The sequence below is a fragment of the Rutilus rutilus genome, assembly GCF_951802725.1.
Source record: "Rutilus rutilus genome assembly, chromosome: 24".
In the NCBI taxonomy this organism is placed as follows: Eukaryota; Metazoa; Chordata; class Actinopteri; order Cypriniformes; family Leuciscidae; genus Rutilus; species Rutilus rutilus.
Genome location: NC_140228.1, coordinates 29118018 through 29131789, shown reverse-complemented (window position 1 = coordinate 29131789; position 13772 = coordinate 29118018). Strand labels below are relative to the sequence as shown.

At 34.5% G+C, this 13772-nt stretch overlaps 1 protein-coding gene across 2 annotated transcripts in view; it reads left to right on the top strand.

The window, feature by feature from the left end:
- Window positions 1–13772, top strand: part of piezo2a (piezo-type mechanosensitive ion channel component 2a) — a 172225-nt gene that overhangs the window by 47496 nt on the left and 110957 nt on the right. For both annotated transcript variants that reach the window (XM_084398790.1, XM_084398789.1), the window contains exon 4: window positions 8328–8370. In XM_084398790.1, the coding sequence (XP_084254916.1) occupies window positions 8328–8370 (43 nt within the window). The remainder of the gene's footprint in view (window positions 1–8327; window positions 8371–13772) is intronic.

Here is a 13772-nt window from a genome sequence, read left to right as displayed (position 1 = left end):
ACATATAACATTATATTACATTAAAATAGTTGAAATACTTGTTATTTAATTATTTTTAAATTATTAATAAATTACTGTTGTATTTTTAAGTTACTATTGCACTTCATAAAAAGGTTGTTTCTGCCTAATAAAATAAAACATAGATAATTATATTTCTTGTATATTTTTCTTCTGCATATTTATTTCTCATATTTGTGACTTTATATTTCACAGAGTGGATTAATGTCACCATTGTGACTATATTTAACATAAATTATAATTATATTTCTTATTTCAAGCTTTATCTTACAATTATCTTTTTATTTTTTACTCCAGAATGAAACCTGGATCACCTTAGTAAGCTTGCTTTGTTTTTCCCTTTTATTGTGTAAAAATATAATATAATATAATATAATATAATATAATATAATATAATATAATATAATATAACATAACATAACATAACATAATATAATATAATATAATATAACATAACATAACATAACATAACATAACATAATATAATATAATATAATATAACAACATAATATAATATAACAACATAATATAATATAATATAATATAATATAATAAAACATAATATAACATATTATAATATAATATAATATAATATAACAACATAATATAATATAATATAATATAATATAATATAATATAATAAAACATAATATAACATAATATAACATAATATAATATAATATAATATAATATAATATAATATAATATAATATAACATAACATAACATAACATAACATAATATAATATAACATAATAATATAATATAACAACATAATATAATATAATATAATATAATAAAACATAATAATATAATATAACAACATAATATAATATAATATAATATAACAACATAATATAATATAATATAATATAATATAACATAATAATATAATATAATATAATAAAACATAATATAACAACATAATATAATATAATATAATAACATAATATAATATAATATAATATAATATAATATAATAAATATAATATAATATAACATAATATAATATAACATAACATAACATAATATAATATAATATAATATAATATAACATAATAATATAATATAACAACATAATATAATATAATATAATAAAACATAATATAACATAATATAATATAATATAACATAACATAACATAACATAATATAACATAACATAACATAACATAACATAACATAACATAACATAACATAACATAACATAACAAAACAAAACAAAACAAAACGAAACGAAACGAAACGTAACGTAACGTAACATAACAACATAATATAATATATAATATAACATTATAATAACATAACATAACATAACATAATATATAATATAACATTATAATATAAAAACAAAAATAGATAGTAATGATTTAATTGTTATGTAATGCAGAGATATTCATATATTTTGAAGTGTGTCTTAAGTGTAAAAACACACAAATAAAGTTGACTTTAACAGAGTCGAATCCTGCGTTTATCACTAGTTCTAGCGTCTCTTTTCTGCCGTTCTGTGTTTCTGTGCGGTGAACCTGTGCCAGACGTGACATCTCTCTCTCCAAACACGAAACAAGAAGTCTTTCTGTTAGCGATGATCAGCGTTTCACACTCAAACATAGCCTTGTTCTTCTGATGCTAGCCTCTCATCTAACTTTCCTCTCGTTTGCATTATTGACATGAATGCATGCATGACTTTATTTGCTCGTTGAGAGGATTAATACGCTATTGTTCCCTGGATGGCATTCGTATGAGTGATATCAGGCCTGAGTCGCTGCCAGCAACGAGAACAAATCCCTTCAGTGTGTCCTAATACTGCAGTGATAAAGATCGGCTTCCTCAGGACGCGGATCTCAGTCTCTAAAGCTCTCTAAAAATACTCCATTTTCTGTCTAACAAAGACTGTGTGTAAACCTCTGTTTCCTCAAGGCCAGTGACGGTGACAGAAGCTGTATTTGTTCATCGCTGAGGGAGTCACCGCAAGAAAAGACTTCCTCTCAGCGGACAATACCAGTTAAACATCTCATGTGTTTTTATATATACTTCTGTTTAGCAAGAAGGCATCAAAAGTGACAGGCATTTATAATAATCCCTCAGAGAGTTGGCATGATAGAATTCTGTTCTTTTGAACTTTATATTCATGAATCTTTAAAAATTAAATGTATCACGGTTTGCACAAAAATATGAAGCTGTTTTCAAACGTTTGTTTCTTGATCATCAAATCATCATATTAGAGTGATTTGTGAAGGATCATGTGACACTGAAGACTGGAGTAATGATGCTGAATATTCAGCTTTGATCACAGGAATAAATTACACTTTACTGTATATTCACATAGAAAACAGATGATTTACACTAGAATAATATTTCAGAATTTTTACTGTATTCAAATAAATATACAAATAAAGAGTAGAATAGACTTCTATGCAACTGTGAAAAATAAAGTTGGCATAAAAAAAACTTTTTTTGTTAGGCAGAAACAAGTATATGTTAAATAAATAATAAATAAATGAATAAAATAATTAATTAATAACATAGAATTAAATAAAAAATCAATAAAATATTTTTTTATATAATTAAATTAAACAGAAAATTTAATTAAATAAAATAATAAACTTAAATAAAAATAAAATTAAATAATAAAATTAAACAAAATTAAGAAATAAATGAAAGAATGAAATAATTAAAAAATAACATAAAAAAATAGCATAAAATGTAATACATAAATAATAATAAAAAAATTGTTAATCAGTTGTTTTTTTACCAGTAAAGCTATGAGCGTCCCTGTGGACGGCTGAGTTTTAACAGTAAGAAAGGGCTTGTTTGGCCTTTGCCTCTGGGTGATATTGTGCACATAATTCAGAATGAAATGAGAAGCACATCTGCAACATCTCGATGGCATCTGTCCAGATGTGTGTGAGCAGAGAAGCCCGTGACACGATCAGCTCGTGTGTTTCCCAGCTTCATCACTGTCACACACGCGCTGAAACCAATACGACCAGTTTGTTCAAAGAGTTGAGCGTGATTTCTGTCTCCCGCAGAGAAATGTGATGAAATCATGTGTTTAGAAGCGCTTTCCTGAGCCTCGTCATTCAGGTATTATCAATCTCTGAGATCCTCCCGAGACAACAGGAGTCAGTCTGGAGAACGCCAGAACTGGAGAGTGAGGATGTGCAACTTAGACAGTCACACACACACACACACACACAAAAATAATAGATTTTTTTAACAAATCCTTCCCTCGGGCATTTGACCCCCTTAGGAATGAATGGAGTGTGAGGAATGCTTCAGTACACGTAGAAAAACCTAAAAATGCTAAAACTTTGCCAAAAACATTATTTTATAATGTCTAGATGTGTATCTGAACGCACACTGAAGAGAAACTGGCTTTAGGACCCAGCGGAACAGCTCGTTTGCTTCATATAGAGCTATAGCGCCATCTAGAGTCATGAAATATCATGATATATTATTTATTTTTCCACAAGAGGTCGACAAAGACTCCCAATGTAAGATATTTAGAGCTGAATTAAAAGGGTTATGCATGAAATTGTGAGTTATTTTGAATTTAAGTTGAAAGAATGTGAGGAATGTGCTTCTATATGACCATTTATTTATTATTTATTGATTAAATCTAGTAATTTAAAGGTAAAAAAAAAAAAAAAATCTCATTAAAAAATTGAAAAACAATATTATCACAATGCAATAAAATAAGCTTTCTGGACAAAAAAATAAATAATAATTAAGTATAATTTTAGGGCTTCGAGGGAAAGATGTGTTTCAAAGTGCGAGGGAAGGATGAAGGATGAAGGTTAAATGTGAAATCTCAACGTGTTTTGTGAGCTATAATCTCCTCAAACTGCATTCTCTGATCTCAATATCACATTATGACTTGATAGAGGTTTAGCAATATATGTGAAGAAGAAAACCTTCTGAGCGCTGATCTTATAGACTCTAGACATATCTGTGAACGTCTCTGAGAACAAACCTCCAACATCTGCTGTCTATCAGTAATCTGTCTCAGATTAAAGAAAGTGATGGCCTGCTTGAGTACAGTTATTATCATGCTGTCTTACAGTGCAGTATTTGAGTTATAGAGATGATTAAAGGGGATCTGGCGGACGACACAGAGCGTCCTGAAATACAAGCGAGTTCATGAATCTACGACTGCTTAACATCACAGCGCCACTCACACAACTTACATTTAATTACATTATATTTGCCCTGAATCGTTGTTACTGTGACTTCATCTGAAGGCTACTCTGTGTCTAGACATTTTTTCACTAACAAGTTTGATGTTTTGTATTTATAATCCATTTATTCACTTTTTGAGCGTAGACCTGAAAATGACATTTCCAGCTTAAACTGTGGCAAATCTTGAACGCTTTAGAGTATTTTGATCTCTTTTCAGAGACGACACTCGGCAGATTATTGCTGAAGTGAAAAAAGTTTGCTTTTAAAAAGTGTTTAAAACTTAAAGTTACAGAATTTTACCTTTATTGTTATGAAAAATGCACAAAAATACTATTTTCAGTTTTTATATGAAATATATATTTTCAAAATTACTTTTACTCTAAAACTGCAAGAAAATCAAAGCCATAAATCTAAACAAGTTGTGCTCCAAATTTGAGGTTGATATCTCAAAAAATGAGAGTGTGTTCGGCTGCAGTACCAAACGCTTCCACTAGAGGAAACTCGTCTCACATTCATTTCTAATGCGCTCGTTTGTGACGCCGAGAAGCACAAGTGGGACTGTTTTATTCAGGACCATTCAACCTTTATGAATCATGTCCATGATTTTGTGTGTGTGTGTGTGTGTGTGTGTGTGTGTGTTCACACAGCAAGTGCCAAAACCTTTACCAAGTTTCAGACTAAACGTCAAATGAATAAAAAGAGCACCCGAGGGTTAAAGCATTACAACCCATCAGTCACTGACACACAACACACACTAAATGTTGCTGAAGCGCACTGTGGAAGTGAGGAAACAAATGCCATCATATATTCAATCTAATTGTGTTTTTGCACTTTTTAACAGTAAACATTGTTTCAAAGCATACGTTTAATATCTATGATATTCAATCACTAAACATGCGCCTCGGTTCTTCCTCCTCCTCCTGTGCATATGGAGCTGTGCTACAACAAACCTGGAAATATCCACTCATAATTAATGTAAAGTTATGGATAAAGCTATACATAAGCAGGGGGCAGTGTGAGATTTATTTTATGAAAGAAATTAATACTTTTATCTTGCAAGAATGCGTTAAATTGATCAAAATGACAATAAAAGACATCTATAATGTAACAAAAGATTTCTGTTTCAAATAAATGCATTTTTTGAACTTTCTATTCATCAAAGAATCCTGATGTAAAGTGTATGATGGTTTGTTGTGAATAAGGGAAAAATTATCAAAATACATTTTATTAAGGACACATTAATTTCTGTGAATAAAAAAAAATATATATAAAAAATAAGCATGTGTCAAAACAAGTACATTTTATAGTAAAAATGTAAATTAAGCGTCTAAAACGAGTGTTGCATCCCTCACTGCACAGTTACATCACTAATACTTAGTCTAATATTAATATTAATCACTAATAATGTATCTTGGGCTTCAGTGTTGGAGGATGGAGTGAACGCTGATGTATTCCCAACTCATGTCTTCGGAGCGCCGGATAATCCCGGAAGTGTCCCAGTAAACAGATACTCTGGAGAGATACAGTATTATATCAATCACTGCAAACCAACATCAGGTTTGGGGAAATTGTATTATATTATTTATTTATTTATATAATATTATATAAATATTATAAATAAAATAAATGAATGAATAAAAAAATTAAAAAATTAAAAATTAAATAGCATAAAATGTAATAAAAATAATATAATAAAATAAAATAATAATAAAATAAAATAAAATAAAATAAAATAAAAAATAAAATTAATAAAATAGCTAAATCAAATCAAATCAAATAATAATAAAATAAATAAAATACAAATAATAAAATAAAATAAAATAAAATAATGTTTTGATACGAAAACATGAGTGCATGAATCAGACAAAAACTGAACGGTATGGTGTGAAGTGAGCAGGATGTGTGTGTGTGTGTGTGTGTGTGTGTGTGTGTGTGTGTGTGTGTGTGTGTGTGTGAACAGCATCTGGTTTGGATCTGTGCAGATGTTAGTGAGGTGTGTGAAGCATGTGAACAGCAGGTACAACATCTGTCCTGATCCCGATGACGCGCACACACACTCGTTCTCGCTCCTCAGAAACACACACAGAAGTGCTTTGTCATTCAGATTACGTGTGCTTTCAGTTAGCATGACATCAGAAGTGACCGTTTACGTTTTTAATACGTATTACTTATTTAATTCATCTCTAATTTCTCCAAACACTAGCGTTCACAGCCGAAGGTTTGGAGTCGGTCAGATCGTGTTAATCTCTTCTATTCCCCAAGGCTGCCTTTATTCTATCAGAAATACTGTAAAAGCAGTGAAACAGTGTCACATGATCCTTCAGAAATCATTCTAATATGATGATTTGATGCTCAAGAAACATTTATGATTATTATCAATGTTCGAAACAGCTTCTTATCTTTGTGGAAACTGTGATAAAAAAAAAAATTCAGGATTTTTTGATGAATAGAAAGTTCAAAAGAACAGCATTTATTTGAAATAGAATCTTTTATTACATTATAAATGTTTTTACTGTCACTTTTGATCAATTTAATGCATCCTCGCTGAATAAAAGTATTAATTTCTTTAAAATTGAGATCAGACTGAATAATTGTTAGTGCATATTGTTCCAATGGGGTGGAAAATGTCTCTGTAATGTTTCAGAATCTAAATATTAGATCAAATATAAATGACAAGCTGTCATTTAGAGACTTTTCCCAGTCCAGTCAACACATGGGGCCCTATTTTAACAATCTGAAACGCAAGTAACTTTGTGGGCGGATCTCGGGCACTGTTGCTATTATACCGGCGGGATAAATGACTCTTGCGCCCGACACAAATCTAAAATGTGTTGTTCTGAAGTAGCTTCATTATTCATAGGTGTGGTTTGGGCGTAACGTGAAATAAACCAATCAGAGCGTCATCTCACATTCCCTTTAAGAGCAGGCGTGCTTGTTCCATGGCGGATTGCTATTATAACGGCGGATTTGCCAGGAGCGGTTCACAGCCGAGGAGACCGACGTTCTCGTCAGGGCCGTAAAACACAGAGAAGTGACATTGGGGATGGAGAAACACACACAGATTAGCTTCGGTTAAACAGGCGTATGATAATTTGGGTAAATGTGTAAGCTAGATTTATGCCTATTTTTTCACATCTTCATGGACACCACAATGATTTCCCTCGTGTGTTAATATTTTTCCTTGTAATAATGTATGATTTGCAAAAATGAAAACTGCTGCTTCTGTGTAGATGAGAGAAGCAAAGTGTATGTGCGTTGTGCACACGCTACATTATGGCCAAGCATGCGCTCTTAAAATAGCATCTGAATAACATGCTGTAACGAGGTTCAGATGTTATGGGAAGAAGGAGGCGGGAACCGGCAAACATTCAACATATTTTAATAAATAAATAAACAAGATACAAAAATGAAAGTAAAAGCCAGCAGCCCCTCACGGACGACTGCTGGCAACACAAAACAGAAACAACACATCAAATAAAATCCAGGCCTGTCCTCTCTCGCTCTTCACTGTCGTCGCTCCTCCTTTATGCTTCCGCTCCTCCGTGAGATGCGAGACCGGTGCGTCGCGCACGTGTCGCTCATTATCAATCACGCCACCGGCCTCGCGCCGTCCTCCCACGGCCCTCGACCTCGTCGTGCTCGCCACACATGCGCAACGCACCACTGACTTTAGACGAGGTTTCTCCTGGTCTGTGGTGGAATTGTTTTCTGAAACTGCAAAATAGCACCAGGGAACGTTTGCGCCGGAACACGCCTCCTATTTTCCCTGAACCGCCCCCGGGAGCGCAAGTTCATTCCCTAATTTACCGACGTGCGTCTGTGGAGGGAAAAGTCCGCTGTGCGTCGGGTGCAGAATAGGAATGAGACATGCGTCGTGTACAAAGTCAATTGCGCTGGGTGTGAGATAGGGCCCATCATGGTTCAAACCAGCAATCTTTTCATTCCCAGCCTCGAGCTTTAGCCTCTTCATCACATGATTATTAGACTGAAGCTTTGTGTTGTTCTTGTTCCCATCATCTTGTGTTGTTCTGATCTTCATCTTGTGTTGTTCTGATCATCATCTTGTGTTGTTCTGATCTTCATCTTGTGTTTGTGTTGTTCTGATCTTCATCTTGTGTTGTGTCCGCAGGTTCATCATGGGAGAGATCGATACGACAGCTGGGGTTTGAAAGGTAAGAGACGCTGTTTTCCTCAGGTTAGAGACTGGAGATGTGTGTGAAAGTCGGCAGCAGTTCGGTGTGTGTGATGTTTTGAGTGTGTATTGATCGGAGTGTGTGATGTTTTGAGTGTGTATTGATCAGTGTGTGTGATGTTTTGAGTGTGTATTGTTCGGAGTGTGTGATGTTTTGAGTGTGTATTGATCAGTGTGTGTGATGTTTTGAGTGTGTATTGTTCGGAGTGTGTGATGTTTTGAGTGTGTATTGATCGGAGTGTGTGATGTTTTGAGTGTGTATTGATCAGTGTGTGTGATGTTTTGAGTGTGTATTGTTCGGAGTGTGTGATGTTTTGAGTGTGTATTGTTCGGTGTGTGTGATGTTTTGAGTGTGTATTGATCGGAGTGTGTGATGTTTTGAGTGTGTATTGATCAGTGTGTGTGATGTTTTGAGTGTGTATTGTTCGGAGTGTGTGATGTTTTGAGTGTGTATTGTTCGGAGTGTGTGATGTTTTGAGTGTGTATTGATCGGAGTGTGTGATGTTTTGAGTGTGTATTGATCAGTGTGTGTGATGTTTTGAGTGTGTATTGTTCGGAGTGTGTGATGTTTTGAGTGTGTATTGATCAGTGTGTGTGATGTTTTGAGTGTGATGTTTTGAGTGTGTATTGATCAGAGTGTGTGATGTTTTGAGTGTGTATTGATCAGTGTGTGTGATGTTTTGAGTGTGTATTGATTGGAGTGTGTGATGTTTTGAGTGTGTATTGTTCGGTGTGTGTGATGTTTTGAGTGTGTATTGATCGGAGTGTGTGATGTTTTGAGTGTGTATTGTTCGGTGTGTGTGATGTTTTGAGTGTGTATTGTTCGGAGTGTGTGATGTTTTGAGTGTGTATTGATCGGTGTGTGTGATGTTTTGAGTGTGTATTGTTCGGAGTGTGTGATGTTTTGAGTGTGTATTGATCGGAGTGTGTGATGTTTTGAGTGTGTATTGTTCGGAGTGTGTGATGTTTTGAGTGTGTATTGTTCGGAGTGTGTGATGTTTTGAGTGTGTATTGATCGGTGTGTGTGATGTTTTGAGTGTGTATTGTTCGGAGTGTGTGATGTTTTGAGTGTGTATTGATCGGAGTGTGTGATGTTTTGAGTGTGTATTGTTCGGAGTGTGTGATGTTTTGAGTGTGTATTGTTCGGAGTGTGTGATGTTTTGAGTGTGTATTGATCGGAGTGTGTGATGTTTTGAGTGTGTATTGATCAGTGTGTGTGATGTTTTGAGTGTGTATTGATCAGTGTGTGTGATGTTTTGAGTGTGTATTGATTGGAGTGTGTGATGTTTTGAGTGTGTATTGTTCGGAGTGTGTGATGTTTTGAGTGTGTATTGATCAGTGTGTGTGATGTTTTGAGTGTGTATTGTTCGGAGTGTGTGATGTTTTGAGTGTGTATTGATCAGTGTGTGTGATGTTTTGAGTGTGTATTGATCAGTGTGTGTGATGTTTTGAGTGTGTATTGATCGGAGTGTGTGATGTTTTGAGTGTGTATTGATCGGAGTGTGTGATGTTTTGAGTGTGTATTGTTCGGAGTGTGTGATGTTTTGAGTGTGTATTGATCGGAGTGTGTGATGTTTTGAGTGTGTATTGATCGGAGTGTGTGATGTTTTGAGTGTGTATTGATCAGTGTGTGTGATGTTTTGAGTGTGTATTGTTCGGAGTGTGTGATGTTTTGAGTGTGTATTGATTGGAGTGTGTGATGTTTTGAGTGTGTATTGTTCGGAGTGTGTGATGTTTTGAGTGTGTATTGATCAGTGTGTGTGATGTTTTGAGTGTGTATTGTTCGGAGTGTGTGATGTTTTGAGTGTGTATTGATCAGTGTGTGTGATGTTTTGAGTGTGTATTGATCAGTGTGTGTGATGTTTTGAGTGTGTATTGTTCGGAGTGTGTGATGTTTTGAGTGTGTATTGATCGGAGTGTGTGATGTTTTGAGTGTGTATTGATCGGAGTGTGTGATGTTTTGAGTGTGTATTGATCAGTGTGTGTGATGTTTTGAGTGTGTATTGATCGGAGTGTGTGATGTTTTGAGTGTGTATTGATCAGTGTGTGTGATGTTTTGAGTGTGTATTGATCAGTGTGTGTGATGTTTTGAGTGTGTATTGATCGGAGTGTGTGATGTTTTGAGTAGGGTGAGCACCCGTCCCGCGTAGCGCGTGCGCGCACAGCGTTTGAAGCCCAATTCACGCGTCACGCAAACTGAGACCGTGTCACGCATAATCTATGCTTGCTCAAAAAAAAGTTGGTCGCTCTATATACTCGAGCCCCAAGCAGACAAACGAACATTACTTGACATTTCAGCACGCTATTGTTGCCACACAAACCCCTCAGTTGAACTGCTGACTAGGTTGTCAACTTTTTCGTTGTTGTCATGACAGCGCACGCACGCGCATACCAGACACACTGGGAAGGAAGGAACTTTTAGATGCGCGCTTTCCAATTCGAAAAATTCGAGAAAGAGACTGTCTGAGAGGCAACGCCATCATCAAATTAAAAGAAAAGGTGTGAGTACAAGAAACAAGAATGGGGAAATTAATATTTGTGGCTGAAAGGTGTTGAGGGGGATACCGAGAGGGCTTTTTGTGACCTTTGCAAAACGTCCTTCTTAATCGGACATGGAGGGAGGGGAATAGCCTACGAGGTCAATCGTATTTTTTTTTAAAAAATACTTTTTTTAAATTGTTCCTGTGGTGTTGAGCAACTACAATTCCTGTTAATCCTATACATTTATATTATAATTTATTAATTTATTTAAAGTAAATAAATTGTAATGAAAAATAAATAAAATTAAATAGTAAATCTTAAGTGGAAGTACATCTGTCAATTCATTGAATGTTCAAAATATTATGAGTCTTTATTTAGAAAAAACACACATTGGTTGGCCTATTCATGAGCATACATCAAAAATTACACGTTTAGGAGAATAGGGCATTATTAATACTAAGGTGGTATGTGCTAGAAATGGGTACACCACTATCAGTGAGTCTGCCAGTGGGGCACCGCCGCGCCAGGCAGTGTCCCACATTGTCCCTCAGAAACATACCCATTGTCCCCCCTTGGGCTTATTAGCAGGTGGTCACCCTAGTTTTGAGTGTGTATTGATCAGTGTGTGTGATGTTTTGAGTGTGTATTGATCGGAGTGTGTGATGTTTTGAGTGTGTATTGATCAGTGTGTGTGATGTTTTGAGTGTGTATTGATCAGTGTGTGTGATGTTTTGAGTGTGTATTGATCAGTGTGTGTGATGTTTTGAGTGTGTATTGTTCGGAGTGTGTGATGTTTGAGTGTGTATTGATCGGAGTGTGTGTGATGTTTGAGTGTGTATTGATTGGAGTGTGTGATGTTTTGAGTGTGTATTGATCAGTGTGTGATGTTTTGAGTGTGTATTGTTCGGAGTGTGTGATGTTTTGAGTGTGTATTGATTGGAGTGTGTGATGTTTTGAGTGTGTATTGATCAGTGTGTGTGATGTTTTGAGTGTGTATTGTTCGGAGTGTGTGATGTTTTGAGTGTGTATTGATCGGAGTGTGTGATGTTTTGAGTGTGTATTGATCGGAGTGTGTGATGTTTTGAGTGTGTATTGATCAGTGTGTGTGATGTTTTGAGTGTGTATGGAGTGTGTGATGTTTTGAGTGTGTATTGATCAGTGTGTGTGATGTTTTGAGTGTGTATTGTTCGGAGTGTGTGATGTTTTGAGTGTGTATTGTTCGGAGTGTGTGATGTTTTGAGTGTGTATTGACTGGAGTGTGTGATGTTTTGAGTGTGTATTGATCAGTGTGTGTGATGTTTTAAGTGTGTATTGATCGGAGTGTGTGATGTTTTGAGTGTGTATTGTTCGGAGTGTGTGATGTTTTGAGTGTGTATTGTTAGGAGTGTGTGATGTTTTCTTTGGAGGCTTTGAACCGCTTGATTTTATGAGTCAGATGGGAGATGATCCAACTGTACAGCAAAAAAATTAATATTATTTAAAAAAAAAAGATAAAAGATGTCTTTCTGTTCCCCCTCACATATTATATGACAGAATAATGAAAGATACCGGATAATATTTTTCATAAAAGCAGAAAAACAATACACTTGTATTGTCATCCAACCACAGTATTGGCTGAAATATGAACTATAATGATGCACTTTATCAGCTCAGATGACACAATATCTCTTTAGAGTTCCAGAACGACTGCTATCAGCTTAATAAAGTTAAGTTTAGGTTAGTCAAGGTAAAGTTAAAGAAGTACACTTTAGCATATTCTTTCATTTCATTTCCCTGAACTTTAGTGCTTTTTTTGACCCACTCAAGATTAATGTCTATTAATTCTATTGTCTTTGAAATATGATTAAAATGTACTGACAAGCATTTATGGTAAACTAAAATACACTTTAATATAATTTCTATTGAAACTTCATGTCATTTATTTAAATACATTTGTAATAACATATGTAAAAATAAAATTGCAATTTAGTACATTAAAGATTAGAATAAAATATTGCGTTTAAATGTAATATTGAATAACACACTGCCGTTATAATTATAATCCAGTGCTTTACATGTGCTTTAGTATGTTAGTCAACACGTCAAAATAAGTGTAAAAAATGTTAATTTATTTTGACATTATTACACTTTTTATTAAAGTGTGTAAATAAACATGAACTCAGTCATGATAGTGTCTCTCTTTACGTTCACTAAAGTGGCTTTTTATTTAATTAATATTATATTCTCTGCAAGTACAGTTTTTCTTTTTTTAAATATACTTTTATGATTTGAAGTACACTACAAGTGCACACTCAGTCAATACAATTAAGTGCACTTCTCTTTCACAAAGGTTCTTTCACTTTTTTTCTAATTTGAGCTGCAGGAAATATTTTATGTTTTGATGTAATTTTGAATATTATATAATGTCTCTTGAGCAAATGAATCAATTATATCTCTAGACTGGCACTGGACTGTGGCACCAGCCTAAATCTGGCTTGTATGACGGATCTAGTCATTAGGACGTTGTGGGTGGCATCATTTATTCAAGTCCCTCTTTTCTTTTTCATCTTTGTAATCGTGTTTGTGTACATGCTCATGATTCGTGTCTGGTCTGGGGAATAAAGATGGCGTCAGTTAGCATGCAGCAAACTCTGGCTCCACACCAGCATGGACTACACACACACCAGCATGGACTACACACACACCAGCATGGACTACACACACACCAGCATGGACTACACACACACTAGTGTGCAAAACACAAGAGCATTAGGTGACCGTCTCTCACACATACGGGTGTTTCTTTAACTTTATTTCACAGGGGTTGATTTTTCATTACAGAAAGGTCACGTTAAAATTGGAGAAGCTTGCTGTCGACGTTTATTAGTGCTACTTTTCAAAAGCTAGTGTTCTTATTTAACA